The sequence below is a fragment of the Diaporthe batatas genome (assembly GCF_019321695.1).
Source record: "Diaporthe batatas strain CRI 302-4 chromosome Unknown Contig00001, whole genome shotgun sequence".
NCBI classification, from domain to species: Eukaryota; Fungi; Ascomycota; class Sordariomycetes; order Diaporthales; family Diaporthaceae; genus Diaporthe; species Diaporthe batatas.
Window position 1 is genome coordinate 3592954 of NW_025408548.1, and position 16981 is coordinate 3609934.

The window sequence follows — 16981 nt, forward strand, 5'->3', positions numbered from 1 at the left end:
ACGCCGTGACGACAACCCTAGGGTAGCTAGAATGATTGAAGTGCAGTCTACTGGTGCTGATTGAAGGAAGGCATGAACACTGAAGACTTGCTTGAGAAACTTGGTACCCTGAGCCAAGCCACAGGTTCCTTACGAGAGCATGTGGGCAGGTTGGAGTCGTGCGCATGGCACTGATGCTGCTATTTCTCGACAACTCTTTCCTTTGTTTCTGAAAGCGACATGTCACGCAAAAGTATGACAGGATGAACGTAACGAGTGCAATCTTCAAATAAATATATAGATCAAGTCCTTCTGTTGGCAATGCACACCACTACTCAAGTCCACATCGAGCTACAATTGATGCGATTGAGTCCCGCCAGATGCAAAGGCCAAGGTGGTTCAACCAATCAAGGTAAATTTTGCAGTTTGCCTCCTCGGTTTGGTATACGGACATGGGCATATATCAGTACAGATGTCTTGCAAAGACACTTAGAAATGCTCACTATGCCTTGGGTCCAAAAATAGCGAGAAGACATGGAGAGTTGACGAATGCCTGCAGGGCATCAACTCTCCTGCTGTCAGACCCAAGCTTCAGTATAACATCAATGATCTCATTTACACAAATACCTTGACCCAAAAGCTTTGATTCGACTCTCATCTGTTTCTTTCTCACTGTTGTCCTCCTTTTTCTTGACCCCCAGCATAGAAGCCGCAGTATTGCTCAGAGCATATTGGCCTCTCAACGGATGTTTGTTTAGATCACCTGCAGTGCTTGACTTTCGTTCTGGACTCACAGAGATATCACTGGTGTTGAGGACCCATGGATCCAATACCCCATCCTAGAGTTTCTCAAAAGGAGCAGATCAGGTTTTGCTGTTTGAGATTTCACAGAATGGGATCGTGCAGAATCAACATTCTCCAGGAAGTCAGAAAGCTAGAGGGTAGCAACCTTGGAAGGCCTTGTTGGACAATGACGAGCGCGATAGTGTTGTTTTCATCGCTATGCTCCAGAGCGTTCATCTGGCTGCTCATTGGGAAGAAAATCACCTACCACTTCAAGTCAACGTTTTGCAAGATGAGATGAATGGTATGAGCTTGTGATTTTGTATTCTTACTTTATAAATAGCCAAACGAAAAGAGGTTGAGCACAGAAGGTCGCATATTCAAAACACTTGAAGTTTTCAGGATATTGTACATGAAGGTAACATTGTGTACAAACATTGGAAAGTCCCGTGAGGGTACCTTCTCAGCGCTTCAGTTAGAGACCATCTATCTCAGCCGTTGAACCCCAGGTCACCCTTGAAGAAAAGGCGGCGCCCTTCCATCAGTCGACATGCCGACACGCCCATCAGCGGCGGTGTCTCCGCCTCTCCTTCCTCTCCATGTGCTTAATGATCTCTTCCGACAGAGGGTACTTCAGCTGATTTATGATTGCTCCGTAAAACCTGAACTCCCTGCCCTTATGCTCGGTGCTCCGGTACTTCTGGGCGGCCTCCCTCATCAAAACGTCCTCTGTGTCGCCGTACACGGCGGCGTACCGCTTTGCTGTCTCGACGACGTGGACGGCCTGGAGGGAAACATCGCCGCCGTCAATGTCGAAGTCTGTTTTCGGACGGGCTTGTTAGTTCACGTACTGCTTCGTTGAAGATCGAGGGAATAGGGCTCGCTTACCGCGAAGGAAGTCGAAGTAAGACCGATAGCTCTCTTGTGGTTGTGATTGTTTGTATGAGGGCATATTGGGGTCGGAGCGGTCTTTGTTGTGGTATTTGCTGACTGCGTCACAATGGCATCAAACGGCTTGTCTTTGGGTCAACTTGTCGTTGATTCGAATCGCCGGCTTGGAGAACAGACATGAGAAGATGCGGGAAAACTGCTGAAAAGGTAGATATTCAATTAAGATTTTATATACTAGCCGTAGTGCTCATTTCACACGCTGTTATGGGGAAAGTGGAAACCGCAGGTGAGTCGACCTGAATGGGATTCTGCAGCATCTCTGCATCACATTTCTGTGCACTTCACTTTGAGGTAATGACGTTGGGCAACATCAGTCCAGCCTCTGATAATACCAAACAGAACAGGTGTAGCCGAAGGCGGTAACAACGGCGGTAACAACGGCGGTGTGGGCTGCTTCAGCGGCCGTAAGACCATGGCTCAAATTTGTCTCGCTCCAGCCCGCTGTGGTGCACCCAGGCCAGAACAACGTTGTAACAGGTAGAAGCTTCCGGTCCACAGAGTGCATACATACTCGCCATTGTCACACAATCCCGCTGTCTTGTACGCTCAGCCGGTGACGAAGCCAATGTTCCAACAGCTCAAATGTGTTTGCTGCCCAAAAAGCTGTGTATCGATGCCTCCAGAACAATCAGGCCACACATCGCCTTGATCAAAATTCTACTATTCTGCCCAAAGCTCACCGCTGTCTCACAAGCAGCCAGGGCTGCCACTTGGACAGCTCTAGAATGTGTTCTTTCCAAGAGGCAACCGGGTCCAGAGCCATTTTCGTGGCTCCCATGTTCGAGACTTCGCCATTCTTGATACCATACAAGTAGGGCTTCTCGGTGGCGTAACACGCCGTCTCTGGTTCATCAGGGAGCGTTCCGTTCAATATGAAAGCCTTCGCCAGACTTTCCGTGCAGTTAGACAAGTCTCGAGAAGAGTGACCATATCCGTGATGAGCTATAAGTCTGGCATTCTTGCCCATCTCAGCTGCTAGTCGCCTCCCGTTCCTTAACGGGGTTGCAGGGTCGTAGGTCTCTGCGATCAGCAAAACAGGGTTCTTCAACGTGTGGTTCAGTGGACCCCTGTATGCTTCAGCTACGTCTGGCCAGTATGTGCTAAAGTGGCGGCATGGGAAGACGTTCGAGAACCGAGAATTGCCCGAGATGAAGCTCTTGGAGGTCATATTTGCCCACAGTGAAGACCACCTGGGTTATGTCAGAATGTGGCACAAGATCTTTCCATGCCCAGGTGAATAGTGGCGACATGTATAGCCACAGAGAAACTTAATCTCTGCCCGTTTTCATGTTTGATTTGGAGGTACTGACCAGTCAAGTCCCTGTGATGGCGCGTCATATGCATCACCACATATAACCATGTAGGTGAGCTCGTCTGTCGAAGGCCGAGGGGAAGGTAGTGGGGGCGACATCGGCTCATATTCCCAGGCTGATGATTCAAGGAAGGCGGCAGCTAGCGTTGAGTTGCCGGCCTCCAGCTCATATATCATTTCAGCTAGAGCCGGCCAACTCTTTGCATTGTATAATGATCCGTAGATGGCGCCGACGAGAGCAGAATAAGTTACCAGGGAAGGGCCACTTTCCTCAGTGTAGCCTGGAATCGGATCACTGATGAGACCAGCGATCAGTGCCTTTATGCGATGTTCCAAATCTTTGAGCACGACTGCTCGTCCACCATGTGGCCTTGCCAACGCGCAGTGCTCTGGTCCGGCATTCAGGCACTCGCCTAAGAAGCCATCGCGAAAGGCATCTGTTACGTTATCGAGGGCGGTCCACCCCTGAGAAGTAAATGGTTAGCGTACTGGGTGACAGTGTGATAGTGTGAAGTAAATATGAGCGACAGCCAGATCCACCTACAAAGCCACCAAGCAGTCGATGATCACGGACATATTCCGTTCCATCCAAAATGATACGGCCAACGCTGTCTGGAAACATCTGTGCATAAGTCTGGCCAATTCCTGTGCCGTACGATACAAGATAGCCGGTCAGGTCGTCCTCCCCCAGGCCTTTTCTGATCTCCTCTAGATCCCTGGCAACCAATGTCGTTGTCAAGAAGCGTCCGAGATCACCGTGCCTCTTCCAGCAAGCATGAAAAGTAGCATTGTTCATGGCGTCCGTTATCCTCAGCTGTGTTTCGGGGTCCGAGTGTTGTTCGCGGTACTGGCCTGTCAGGGCTGACCACCTATCTCTGTCGGCATCGTAGGGATAACAGGATATCGCCGGCTGGCTCGCGTTGACTCCTCTTGGATCCCACCCTAGGGTATCGAATTTGGAGAGGGTGAAGCGCTCGGTCAGCAGCTCCCCTGAAGTCCAGACCATGCGAGTTCCACTTCCGCCCGGCCCTCCAGGTTCGAGAACAAGCGTCCTCTCGCTCTTGGTGCCTGCCCCAGCAGGGGAAGAGCCATCTGTGCGGGCAAGCCCTGAGACCTGGAACTTGGTCACCGCCAGACGAGCGATGCGGGTATCAGACTCGTTCTTATAGTCCAATGGCACGTCAATGTAGCCACATAGGAATATACCTCGCTCGGCAAAGGGGTCCTCAGAGCTGGCCGACGTTTTGTTCCCCCAGGTCCAATGGTCCGGCTCTGGATCAAATAGCTTGGCCCAACTCGCTTCATGATTCTTGTCGTCCAGCGCCGGTGGGAATGTCTTGTTTGTGCATGGAAGGAACCTAAATGCGTCTCTTGGCTGGGGGAAGCTACCATAGGGAGAGTCAAGATTGCGATGGGGATGTGAGCAGTGGCGACGAAACTGCGGCCAGCCCCTCGCCGCCAGGTGGTACAAGCCCGCCAGACCGACCAGGCCTAAGAGGAGCACAAATTGGGTGCGGCGCCTCGTTCGTGCCTGTGGAATTGTGCTGGGTTTCGAGGACTTCTCCATCGTCCCCAACATTTGAACCCGCTTGTCATAGGAAATTGCCCAGGTGGTCATTTTAGGAGCGCCCTCGATGCACTAAAGAGAGAAGAGAGGAACATTGGAGCTGGGTTGAAGTTGCTCACCTTATACCTTTGATGATTACGCGGTGCCGGGGTGATTTCGCGCCGGGGCTAGCCACGGGAATGAAGTCCTAAGCCTGAGGAAGTAGGTATTTAAGAGTTAGTGTACATAATCAGCCCTAGGTGAGTGCCTAAGTGGGTACCTACTACCTAGGTAAGTAGGTAGCTACAATATAGGGACGCTTGACCGTTTCCAGGTAGGGCCGCGCTCACGCCAGCCCAGCTGACAGGACATCTGGAGAGCATCTTCTGCGTTTACGGTAGCTGCAGCAAACGACCAGAAGGCGTCTGGAACCAAAGATGATCATGCACTTCACAGTGAAACAATTGGCCACGTTGACAAAAATATACAGCTCGTTTGTAATGGCGGAATATATACAGGAATGCTTGAATAGCCCACATGCAGTCTGCCCCTAAAGACCCACAATTTAGGCCGGATTACATGAGCTCGATCTCGTACGAGGCGTACATGAACGGCCCAACCCCCTTGTAGTCATTGGGAGACAGCGCAACAGACGTGTAGTACTCGAAGGTAGCGTTGCTGTTGAGAGAGCCAACAAGAACGGTGCCCTCCCAGTCAAGAGTGCCGTCGCTCTTCTCGACAACGAAGTCGTCGACCAGAGCCTGGTAGGCCTTCTTGGCAGGCCCCAGGTAAGTCTGAGCGTCGATGAGTCCAAGCCTGACGCCCTTGAGGAGACTGTAGGTAAACATGGCGCTGGCGGACGACTCGATGTAGTTCTTCTTGCGGCCGGGGAAGTCCATGATCAGCCACCAGCCGCTGGTGGCAGCATCCTGGGCCTTCAACACACCCTCAGCCAGGGATTGAAAGTAGCCTGTCAGCTTTTTCTTGCCCTCGTGGGACTCGGGGATCAGCGGGATGGTCTCGAGCAGGGACACCATGTACCATCCGACGGCACGGCTCCACACCAAGGGGGCGGCACCCGTCTTTGGATCGGCCCAGATGGCCTTTTTCGACTCGTCGTACCCGTGGACAAGTAGGTTGGTTGTGTGGTTGCGGGTGTACTTCTCGATGTTGTCGAACTGCCGGGTGATGTCGTCCCAGGCTGTGGTGTTATCGTTGTCGTACAGGCTTGTGTACTTGGCGTAGAAAGAATCGGCCATGAATATTCCGTCGAGCCACATCTGGTTCTCGTAGATCGGGGCTCTGTGCCAGAATCCACCGGATGGCGTGCGCGGGTGCCTGTCAAGCATGCCACGGATACCGTCGGCGGCGAGCTTGTACTTTTCCTCACCAGTCCTGTTGTACCACCAGAGAGCATTCATTCCAAAGCGATACTCATCCAGCGAGTAGACTTGATTGATGTTAGCAAGTTCAGCCAAGTTGTGCAATGCCAAGGTCGAGCCGGAAAAGCCGGGCTTAGCAGTAGTGAATCGAAGCCCAAACACTTACAGTCGTACTCGTACTCCTTGATCGTGCCGTCCTCGTTGACGATGGACATCTGCTTTTCGTATGCATCTGCGATAGACTCATTCTTGGTGAGGTCGTAGGCAAACTCGAGTCCTTGGTAAATGACGGCGTCTGATTTGTTGTCAGTACTTCTGGCTCGACAAACTATATCGTGTGTATTTGTAGGAAGTCTTGGTGCAAGTACTGACTTGTGTAACCAAAGTCCAACTTGATACCCTTACGGATATGGGTATCGGCCATACGGGCGAGATAGGACCCAGTAGACGTGTTAATCGCGCGGCTGACGAGCTTCAAATCGGCGGTAGCGACGGCAGCGGCGGCAGCGCCGGACGCCAACAATACGGAAGACCTCATGATGGGCAATGGAGAAGGCGAGGTTGTTTGGTAGCGAATGAGAAGATCGGATGGGCTGCCGGTCGACAGCCTTTCATATTGCCTGTGGTCGCGCAGCCAGGCTCGGTCTCTTATACAGTTCGCCGGCGGGAGGCTCCAGGCACCCGGTTGCAGGGCTCATGCAACCATGTGGAATCACCGTCCTTGGCGACGCATGAAGGTGGACTTGCTCGACATAGGGGTGCCCGGCCCTTCGGTTGTTTGTTCTCCCTCATGATTCGCCTCCCCGGATGAGTCCCCCCCACCGAGGACCGGCACCTGCAGATTGTTTTGTTTCCATCAATGGAGGGCCCTGTTGGAATTCTTCCAGCGGTGCAATGCAGATCTTGGCTCTCCACCATCTTGGCTTGGCGACGGACAAACATGCTGCTGCAGCTGGGTCCCGCGCCCCTTAGAGTGCCAGTTTCATTAAAACAGAGGGTCCAGGGGCATGCCGTTGTTTGTATCCACGAGACAATGAATCGACATGATAGCTTCCTTGAGCGCCGGCGACGGTCCCTTGTTGAGCACGACCTCGGGAGCAGTGTGCCTGCGGTTGCATCGGGGGCGTCGTCGCTTCGGTTTGTCCCGGCGAGCCTCATCTAGTATGCACTTGAGGCACAAGTCGACGACTGGCGCATGTGGCTTAGGCTGTCTACAATCCGTAATCGCGAAAGGCTTGGCCCGGTCCGGAAATTACTTTTCAACGACATCTCCCATTGGACATAGATTTCCGTGATCATGTTCACTTAGCTACCTCACCTCCTTTCTAAGGTCTTGGCTGATTTCCTATAGGAGTGTTCCGGGCCAAAGCCCAAGACCCAAGCAATGCTTGGAGGCGGCAAGCTGTGGTCCGTACACACTGGCAGGTTAGGCTCGGTGGATATCAGACCGCGACGGCGAACACACTTCTTGGCTGGAATATGTTCGGGCAGACAACGTATCATCACGCACACGCACACGCCCCGAAACATGCAGGAGGGAGAATACCTAGGTATGTGGTCTGGGTACCCACAGACTGAAAAGTCACTGGCCGAAATCTGGATTCTATCCTGCCAAGAACAGACTGGTACCAACCTTTTTGTCTAACTTTAGAACCTCTGCGTGAATCGCACGTGGGGTACATCCTACCCAAATAGGTATGGAATCTCTCTTGTGTTCCAAGTTAGATACCTTTCAACAGAATAAGCTTCTGTAGGATGGCATTCTGTTGGACGAGATCCGAGCGCCTGGTGACTTCAAATGCTCCTACCCACCGATGTCAACTTGCTTGGAGATCTAGGTTCATTGAGACATGCCCTACTTTTTTGGCTTTCGGGGCAGGGAGTGCTCCGAAATCCCGGTTAGCAAGAACTGCAGACTGGATAATGTGAGACAGCGGAACGCGAAGTGACTACCAACGCCACGGTCGACCCGCCTGCATGGCGGGCCGCTCAGTGGTGCTTTCTACACCCGGTGCGTCAGGGGCGGCCGACTATTGGGACGGCAGAGGGAGTCAACGGGTCAGGTGGGCTGCATCGCCTAGCAGTGAATATCATAAGACTATAAGTTTCTGACCAGTCGTGAGCAGGCTGAACCCGCCGAGGATGTATGAACGATGAGGCGCGGCCCATTCTATCGGAGTCGCGAGACGAAGACACGCGAGGCGCCGTGTACTCACCACCCGAAGGATCGTCACCTGCCGGTGAGGCCGTCAACATATCTGACAAGTGTCATTCATGATTATCTCAGCCTCCAGCTTCAACGGTCTAGGAGGAGGACGGCTGGAAAGGGACTGCGGCGTGGGGACTGGGCCGCGCAGCCCAGAGCCTCATCTCAGCCTCGGGCGAGGATGGGGGCGGGCGGCTGTGAGGCGCACAGAGACGGCGAGTGACCTATGAAAGGCCCTGAAACGGTGGCTAACAGCATATTCTCGTGGACCCTTTCGCGAGGCAGGCACGGCAGCTGCCAGTGTGAAGGATCGTCCATCGGGTAAGACCGACCAACGCCATGGCGGAGTCGATCATTCGTCGCACAGGGACCAACTGACTGTTCCTTCCATTTTCTGTCTCTGACCACCTCGGATATCCAGCCAGCGTCATACAATTCGGTCAAGGTGTGAACCCGCGCGGCTACTTCTGCAGCAACATTAGCGAAGCATAAAAAGGTCAGTTGGATCCACAGCAACGCCGCGCGCACTTGGAGATGGCATCACCAACGAGCACCGGAAATTCACGGCCTATAAAATCACATTAAGAGAATCTACTGTTGATTTCCCCCTACTGTTTTTTCTCTCTACCCAAGTACCTTGACAAATGTCTTCGCAAACTTCAGACACAGAAGTACCCCCGAAGCCGGTTGAGACGTCTCCCCTGCTCTCCTCTGCCAATCAACCAGGAGGCACAGAGACGCGCGACCAACAGCCGCCACAGCAGCCGCCGCCCGTCAATACAAACGTGAAGCCCGCCATGGACCACAGCACTCAGACGCCCGTCCAGCGCCTTCCAAAGGTCGACACCGACATGGCGTGGGCAACGCCGGCGGGGCTGCGCATGAGGGACAACAACGACGAGAGCCAGGTGCTCACGATCTTCCGGCGCGCGGTGGGCATCAACAGCGACAAGGCCGGCACCTTCACGGACAGCGAGACGCTCGAGAAGGGGCGGAGGCGTGCCGTCGGCGTGTACAAGAGCGTCATCGAGCAGCAGCGGCGCAAGAGACTGGTACACCACACGCTCGGGATCGTGCTCTACATCTCGCACTTCCTGCAGATCGTCCTCGCCGCCGTGCTGACGGCGCTGGGACCCAACGCCAAGAACTACGAGGTGCCCATTACCATACTTGGTGCCGTCAATACCGTCGTCGCTGGCGTCCTAGCGCTTCTCAAGGGCTCGGGTGTCATTGAACGTGTTTCCAAGGACGAGGTTGATTTCAAGAAGTTGCAAGACTGGATAGAAGAGACGGAGGCCATGATCTCAGTCGGAATACTGGGGCGGAGCCGGAAGGACGTGGGGATCCTGGTCGAGCAAGCGTTCCGCAAGTACAACGCGTGCTTTGGGCAGGCTTACGAGATCATGTCGTCCTCCAACATCCAGGGGATGGGCGACTCCAGGGATAGGGACGATGACAGGTAAAAGCAGGAAAGAAAGAAGAAAGTCCGGGAGGGGGGCGCCTTGCCCGAGCTTACCACATGTGGTTGATCATTTCCCCATTTTCCATTCTTACGGAGTGGCTTATTAGTCCTGGGTGGGCAGTGTAGTTGTCTACAGCCTCACAAGCACTCCCCAATGTCTGCCCATTTAGGAATAGTGTGAGGGAGATAATATGGCGCAGAATTTTGTATTTATATAGAATTGAATCTCACATAATATTACAAGCAAATAGCGGGGAAGATCAGATCTGCGGACCGGAGCGAACATAAGACGAACATGTACGCTGGACCAAACGCTATTTTGCGACAAAACCCCAAATCCACATTTCGTGCACACTTTTCAATACCTACACTTACCCCTATAGGGTACTTTTTACACCCCCCCTTCAACTTAACTTCTTTTTATACCCTCTCTTTAACTTAACTTCTTTTTATACCTTTTTTTAACTTAACTTTTTTAATTATTATATATTAATTTAAAATATTATAAATTATAAATAATTTAATTTAATATTATTTATAATTTTATAATTTAAATATAATTTATATATATATAATTATAATTATATATATATTAAATAAATAAATAAATAAATAAATAAATAAATAAATAAATAAATAAATAAATAAATAAATAAATAAATAAATAAATAAATAAATAAATAAATAAATAAATAAATAAATAAATAAATAAATATAAAAATATAAATTTATTAATTAATTTTATAAGTATTTAATTTATAATTTTAATATATTTTAAAATATAAATTATTAATTTATTTTTATTTTATTTTTAAATTAAAAATAAATAATTAATTAATTTTAAAAATAATATATTTTTAAAATTAATATAATTAAAGTTATTATATAAAACCTTTTAATATAATTTTATAATTATTTATAATATTATTAATTATTAAAAATATTTTTAATATTAATAAATTTAAATTATTAATAATTATAAATTATAAATTATAAATTATATAATTTAATATAAATATATATTCCTTTTAAATATAAAGCTAAAAATTTATAATTATAATTTTCTAATTAACTTTTATTAAATTATTTTATTATATTATAATTTAATTTAATTTTAACTTTATTTAAGTTTTTCTTTAAGTCTATTTAATATTTTTTAAATAAGTTAAATTTAAATTAAAACTTTTAAATTTAAATTTAAAATTTATAAATTTTAATATATTTTAAATTAAATTTATAATCTTTTAGTTTTTTAGAAATATATTAATTATTTTAAATAATAATAATTTTTTTAAAGTAAAAGTTTACTTTTATATAATTATAAATTTAATTATTAATAGTTCTTTCTTTTTTATTTATAAGTTATTAAAATTATAAACTTAAATATTATATATAATAATAGAGTATAGTTACCTTACTTAAAGGTTATCTTTTAATTTAATAATATAGTAGGTTAAGTAATTACTTTTAAGTAGTTTTATTTATAAAGTTAATAAATAAATATTTATTTAAATAAAGTTAGAACTTTTAAGGAAATAATAGCTTTTATTTTTATTTATTTTAATTAATTTATATTTACTTAAATTATATAATAATTTTATATATAATATTTAATAATATTAAAATTAATTTATAATTTATAATAATTTTAATCTTTAATAAATTAATAATATTAATTTAAATTAATATAATTTAATATATTAATATAAAAGATATTTTTAATAATAAATAGTATTATAAATATAAATTATAAAATTATTATAAAATGTTTTATATAATAAATTTAATTAAATTAATTTTTAAAATATATTATATTTTATTTTAAAACTTTAATTATTTATTTTAATTTAATAATAAAATTAAAAATATAAATAGTTTATATAAATATATATTATTATATAAAATATTAAATATAATATGTAATTTAAATTTTAATATAAATTAATAATAATATATAAATATATATATATTATTATTAATATATATATATATATATATATATATAAATTATAATTTTATTTAAATAAATATTTATTTAATAAATTTAAAATATTATATAAATATAATTATTTAATTTATTATATTTATATTAAATTAAAATATAATATTTATTAATTTATTTAATTTATATTTAAAAATAATAATTTAATATATATTAATATTAATTAAAAATATATTTAATTAAATAATAAAGTATTTAATTAAATTAATTAAATTTTATTTAAATTATTTATAGTTTTTAATTTTATTATTAAATAAAAATAAAATATTAAAGTTTTAAAAATATAAAATATAATATATTTTAAAAATTAATTTAATTAAATTTTTATATAAATCTTTTATAATAATTTTATAATTTATTTTATAATTTATTTTATAATTTATTTTATAATATTATTTATTATTAAAATATAATTTTATATTAATATATTAAATTATATTTATTTAATTTAAAATTAATAATATTAATTTTAATATAAATTTATTTTATTAAAATAAAACTTATTATATATTATAAAAATTTAGAATTTTAATTATTTATTTTAATTTAATAATAAAATTAAAAATATAAATAATTTATATATTATAAAATATTTAATTTAATATTAATAAATATTATATATAAATATTATATTTATTATATAATTTAAATTAATTAATTAAAATAAATAAAAATAAAATTAATTTTTTAAAATTTTAATTTTATTTAAATAAATATTTATTTATTAAATTTATTATATTATAAATAAAGTTATTTAAAATAATTATTTAATTTATTATATAATTTATTAAATTAAAAAACTAAATAAAATAATTATATTTTATTATTTAAATTTATAATTTTAATTATTATATTATAAATTAAAAATATTTATTAATAATTAAACTTATAATTATATAAAATAAAATTTTATTTTTAAAAGTTATTAATATTTAAAATATATTAAAAGTTATAAAAGTTTTAAATTTAAATTTAAATATTTTAATTTAAAATTTATAAATTATTTATATTTTTTAATTTTATTATTAAATTAAAAATAAATAATAAAATTTTTAAAAATAAAATATAATATATTTTTAAATATTAATTTAATTTAAAATTTATATTTATTAAAGAAATATTTATAAAATATAAAGAAATTTAAATAAAATTAAATTAAATTATAATTTATAAAAATAATTAATTAAAAATAAATTTAAAAATATAATTATAAATTTTTAATTTTATATAAAAGAATTTAATTTATATATATTTATATATAAATTATTTATTATTTATAATAATTTTATAATAATTAATTTATTATAATTTATTATTTTATATTAATATTTTTAATTTTTAAATATTTATTTTAATTAATTAAAAGTTTATTTATTAATAAAATAATTTTTAATTAAATTATTAAATTATTTAAAATTATTATTAAATATATTATTATAATTTATATAATTTAAATAATTTAAAATATTTTAAATTAATATTTTATAAATTATTTAAATTATTTAAATTTAAAATATTTTAAAAATAAAATAAAATTAATTAATTAATTATTAAATTATTATTTAATAATATTAATTATTAATTTTTAATTAAATTTTAATTTTAATAATTTTTTTAAATTATTTTATTATTAATTAATTTTAAATAATTCTTTTAATTAAAATAATATTTATTATAATTAAAATTATTATATAAATAATAATTATAAATTTAATTAAAATTTATATTTATTATTTTTATTTAATAATTTATTTAATATTTTAATATTTTATTTTTATATTATATAATTATTTATTAAATAAATAATATTTATTTATATTTTAAAGATTTTTATATAATATTTAAATATAAATATTTTAATATTATAATTATTATTATTTTAAATTTTATAATATAATTATTTATAATATTTTATTATAAAGAAATTAAATTAAAATAAATTTAAAATATATTAATAATATTTATAAAATATATATAATAATTTAAATTTAAAATATTAATAAAATTTAAATAATTAAAGTTTTTATTTTTATTATTTTTATAAATAAAGTTATATTTAACATTAATATAATTATAATTAATTATATTAATAATAATTTTAAAATATATTTAATATATTAATTTATTTTATTAAATAAATAAATTTTTATATTTATAATTATATAAATAATTATTTATATAATTATTTATATTTATATAAACTTTATATTTTAATAATTATTAAATAATTTAATAATTTAATTAAATATAAATAAAAATATTTTAATTAAATATAATAAAAGAATTTTAATTAAATATAAATAAAAATTTTAATTAATTAATAATTTATTATAATTAATAAATAATTAAAATATAAATTAAAAATTAATTAATAATTAAATAATTAATTAATTAATAATTAATAATTAATAATTAATAATTAAATAATTAAATAATTAAATAATTAAATAATTAAATAATTAAATAATTAAATAATTAAATAATTAAATAATTAAATAATTAAATAATTAAATAATTAAATAATTAAATAATTAAATAATTAAATAATTAAATAATTAAATAATTAAATAATTAAATAATTAAATAATTAAATAATTAAAAATTTATAAATATTTAATTTAAAATACTTTTAATTAATAATTATTTAATAATAATTTAAATTTAAATTTATTTATTAATATAATTTATAAAATATAAATTTAAAATATTTTATTATATTTAAATTAAATAAATTATAATTATTTATTTTATTAATTAATTTTTATAAATATAAAATTAATTAAATTAATATATATTTAAATTTTATTAAAAGATTTATTTAATTAAATTATAAAATATTTTAATTAAATATATATATATATATATAAATTATTTATTAATTATTTAATTTATTTATAATAAATAATTTATTATAGTTTATTATTTTAATATATTTAATAATAATCTTTAATAATTTAATAATTTAATTATAAATTTTTTAATAAATAAAGCTTTTAATTAATTAAAAATAATTTTAAAAGTTAAAAATATTAATATATAAATAATAAATTATAATAAATAATAATAAATTATAATAAATAATAATAAATAATAATAAATTATTATAAATTATAATAAATTATAAATTATAATAAATAATAAATTATAATAAATAATAATTTTATAATTTTATAATTTTATATTTTTATAATTTTATAATTTTATAATTTTATAATTTTATAATTTTATAATTTTATAATTTTATAATTTTATAATTTTATAATTTTATAATTTTATAATTTTATAATTTTATAATTTTATAATTTTATAATTTTATAATTTTATAATTTTATAATTTTATAATTTTATAATTTTATAATTTTATAATTTTATAATTTTATAATTTTATAATTTTATAATTTTATAATTTTATAATTTTATTATTTTATTATTTTATTATTTTATTATTTTATTATTTTATTATTTTATTATTTTATTATTTTATTATTTTATTATTTTATTATTTTATTATTTTATTATTTTATTATTTTATTATTTTATTATTTTATTAATATTTATTTATTAAATAATTATATATATTTATTTAATATAAAGGTTTATATATAAAGTTTATATAAAATTATATATTTAATTAAAATTTTTAAATTTTTAATATTTTTAATATAAATTTTTATATTTTTAATATATTTTTAATATATTTTTACTATATTTTTATATTTTCTTAATATATTTTAATATATTTTAATATATTTTTAATATATTATTTAATATACTTTTAATATATTTTTAATATTTTTAAGAAAACTTTAAATATAAATTTTTATTTAAATATTATTTAAATATTAATTAAATATTTAAATATTAATTAAATATTAAAAGTTAAAATTAAAAATATAAAATAAAATTATATATTTTTAACTTTTAATATTTTTTAAACTTTTAATATTTTAAACTTTTAATTTTTATTATTTAATTAATATTTAAATATATATAAGTTAAAAATTTAAAAAGTATATTAAAAAAGTATTAAAAATATTAAAAAAGTATTAAAAAATATTAAAAAATATAAAAAAGTTTATATTAAAATAATAAAATTAAAAGAAATTATATTATAAAGTTTTTTAATATTAATTTAAGAAATATTTATAAATATAAAAGAGTTATTTAAAAAAATTAATATTAAATAAATAATTAATAAAAATTAAATAAATAAATATATTTATTAAATAAATAAATATTAATTTTATTATTATTTTATTATTATTATTTTATTATTATTATTTTATTATTTTTAAAAATAATAAAAAACTAATAGAATTTTTTAAATATTTTTTTATTATTATTTACTTATTTTTAAAAGTTTAATTCTTTTTTTAGGGTTAGGGTTATATAAAGTAGTGGGGTGGGTGTATTAAGGAAAGTATGTATGAAATGTGGATTTAGGGTTTTGTCGCAAAAAAGCGTTTAGTCCATTTTAAACATGGGGTAAGCGGCGTTGTGCCTTGCATGAGACCACAATTTACCCAGACTACCGCCCCAGGCCGCCTCACCCGTTACCGAAGTCAAAGTCCGAGCTAAATGCCGGATATCTTTTTCTGCATCCACGAAGAATTGATCGCTTGCGCATCGCACGCATTTTCCCTTGAAAATGAGGAAGAAAGCGGGAAGTGTTCGTTTCCCACCATCAAATGACCCGACCGCTGCATTGTCGCCAAACCCATACGCTCAGACCTGACGCCCTCCGTGTGCGACATCATTGCGGTCAGGATTCTTCTCTGGTACAGCGTGGTTTTGCTGTCCCCTTAAATGGGAGAAGAGGAATTCTTCCACATCCGGTGACAATGCGTCGGGCGAGGACTCGGCCGTGTCGCTGCTCTGGCTGTCTGAACGGTGGCGGAGCGAGGAGGTCACCTTGGACACGCACCGTAACAGGACCCTGGATGCTGATCTTCGCCTACCGCTCGGACTACATTCGACGTTTGGTGCTGCAGAAGCTTCCTCCGAGTCACCATTGTGGGCCGATCGTGTAGGCACCAGGGGCTCTGTCTTGACCCCAATGCCTGATGCAGGTGGCTTCTGAGGCGGCTCGCAGACCCTTGTGAGGTTGCCATATCGGCTTCCAGGTTGCCCCTCCCAGATGCTGCCGTCTTCGCTGCTGAAGGTGAAAACCTCTGTATCAGCATCGTAGCCGATACGGGTCATGCCCTGGGGGAGGTTGTCCTCGTCGTTGCCGTACTCTGCAAATCGAGACCGCATTATGAATGACCTGGGCTTGGCCGCACTTGAATTTGGGATGGCGAATGCGATGTTGAAGGCTATTGTGTTTTGAGTCGGGTGTATGCAAGTACTCATATTCGT

At 35.3% G+C, this 16981-nt stretch overlaps 5 protein-coding genes across 5 annotated transcripts; 1 reads left to right on the plus strand and 4 right to left on the minus strand.

Annotated features, from left to right (window-relative positions):
* Positions 1-1327: 1327 nt before the first annotated feature.
* KVR01_000249 (uncharacterized protein) lies at positions 1328-1714 on the minus strand (the record flags this gene model as incomplete). Its single annotated transcript, XM_044788138.1, has 2 exons — positions 1328-1581; positions 1651-1714. The coding sequence occupies 2 exons, from the start codon at positions 1712-1714 to the stop codon at positions 1328-1330; spliced, it is 318 nt and encodes a 105-aa protein (XP_044650198.1).
* Positions 1715-1897: 183 nt separating this feature from the next.
* KVR01_000204 (uncharacterized protein) lies at positions 1898-4741 on the minus strand. Its single transcript, XM_044789165.1, has 3 exons — positions 3570-4741; positions 3024-3490; positions 1898-2903 (listed from the first exon to the last, which is right to left on the minus strand). The coding sequence occupies exons 1-3, from the start codon at positions 4641-4643 to the stop codon at positions 2390-2392; spliced, it is 2055 nt and encodes a 684-aa protein (XP_044650153.1). The 5' UTR covers positions 4644-4741; the 3' UTR covers positions 1898-2389.
* Positions 4742-5074: 333 nt separating this feature from the next.
* Positions 5075-6535, minus strand: KVR01_000888 (uncharacterized protein). Its single transcript, XM_044788952.1, has 3 exons — positions 6326-6535; positions 6120-6248; positions 5075-6021 (listed from the first exon to the last, which is right to left on the minus strand). Exons 1-3 carry the CDS (start codon positions 6489-6491, stop codon positions 5147-5149), a joined length of 1170 nt encoding a protein of 389 aa, XP_044650837.1. The 5' UTR covers positions 6492-6535; the 3' UTR covers positions 5075-5146.
* Positions 6536-8649: 2114 nt separating this feature from the next.
* On the plus strand, positions 8650-9818 carry KVR01_000040 (uncharacterized protein). The gene has a single exon (XM_044782393.1). The coding sequence runs from the start codon at positions 8804-8806 to the stop codon at positions 9620-9622; it is 819 nt and encodes a 272-aa protein (XP_044649989.1). The 5' UTR covers positions 8650-8803; the 3' UTR covers positions 9623-9818.
* A 6530-nt stretch (positions 9819-16348) lies between these two features.
* KVR01_000839 (uncharacterized protein) lies at positions 16349-16975 on the minus strand (the record flags this gene model as incomplete). Its single annotated transcript, XM_044788872.1, has 2 exons — positions 16349-16938; positions 16972-16975. The coding sequence occupies 2 exons, from the start codon at positions 16973-16975 to the stop codon at positions 16349-16351; spliced, it is 594 nt and encodes a 197-aa protein (XP_044650788.1).
* Positions 16976-16981: the final 6 nt, after the last annotated feature.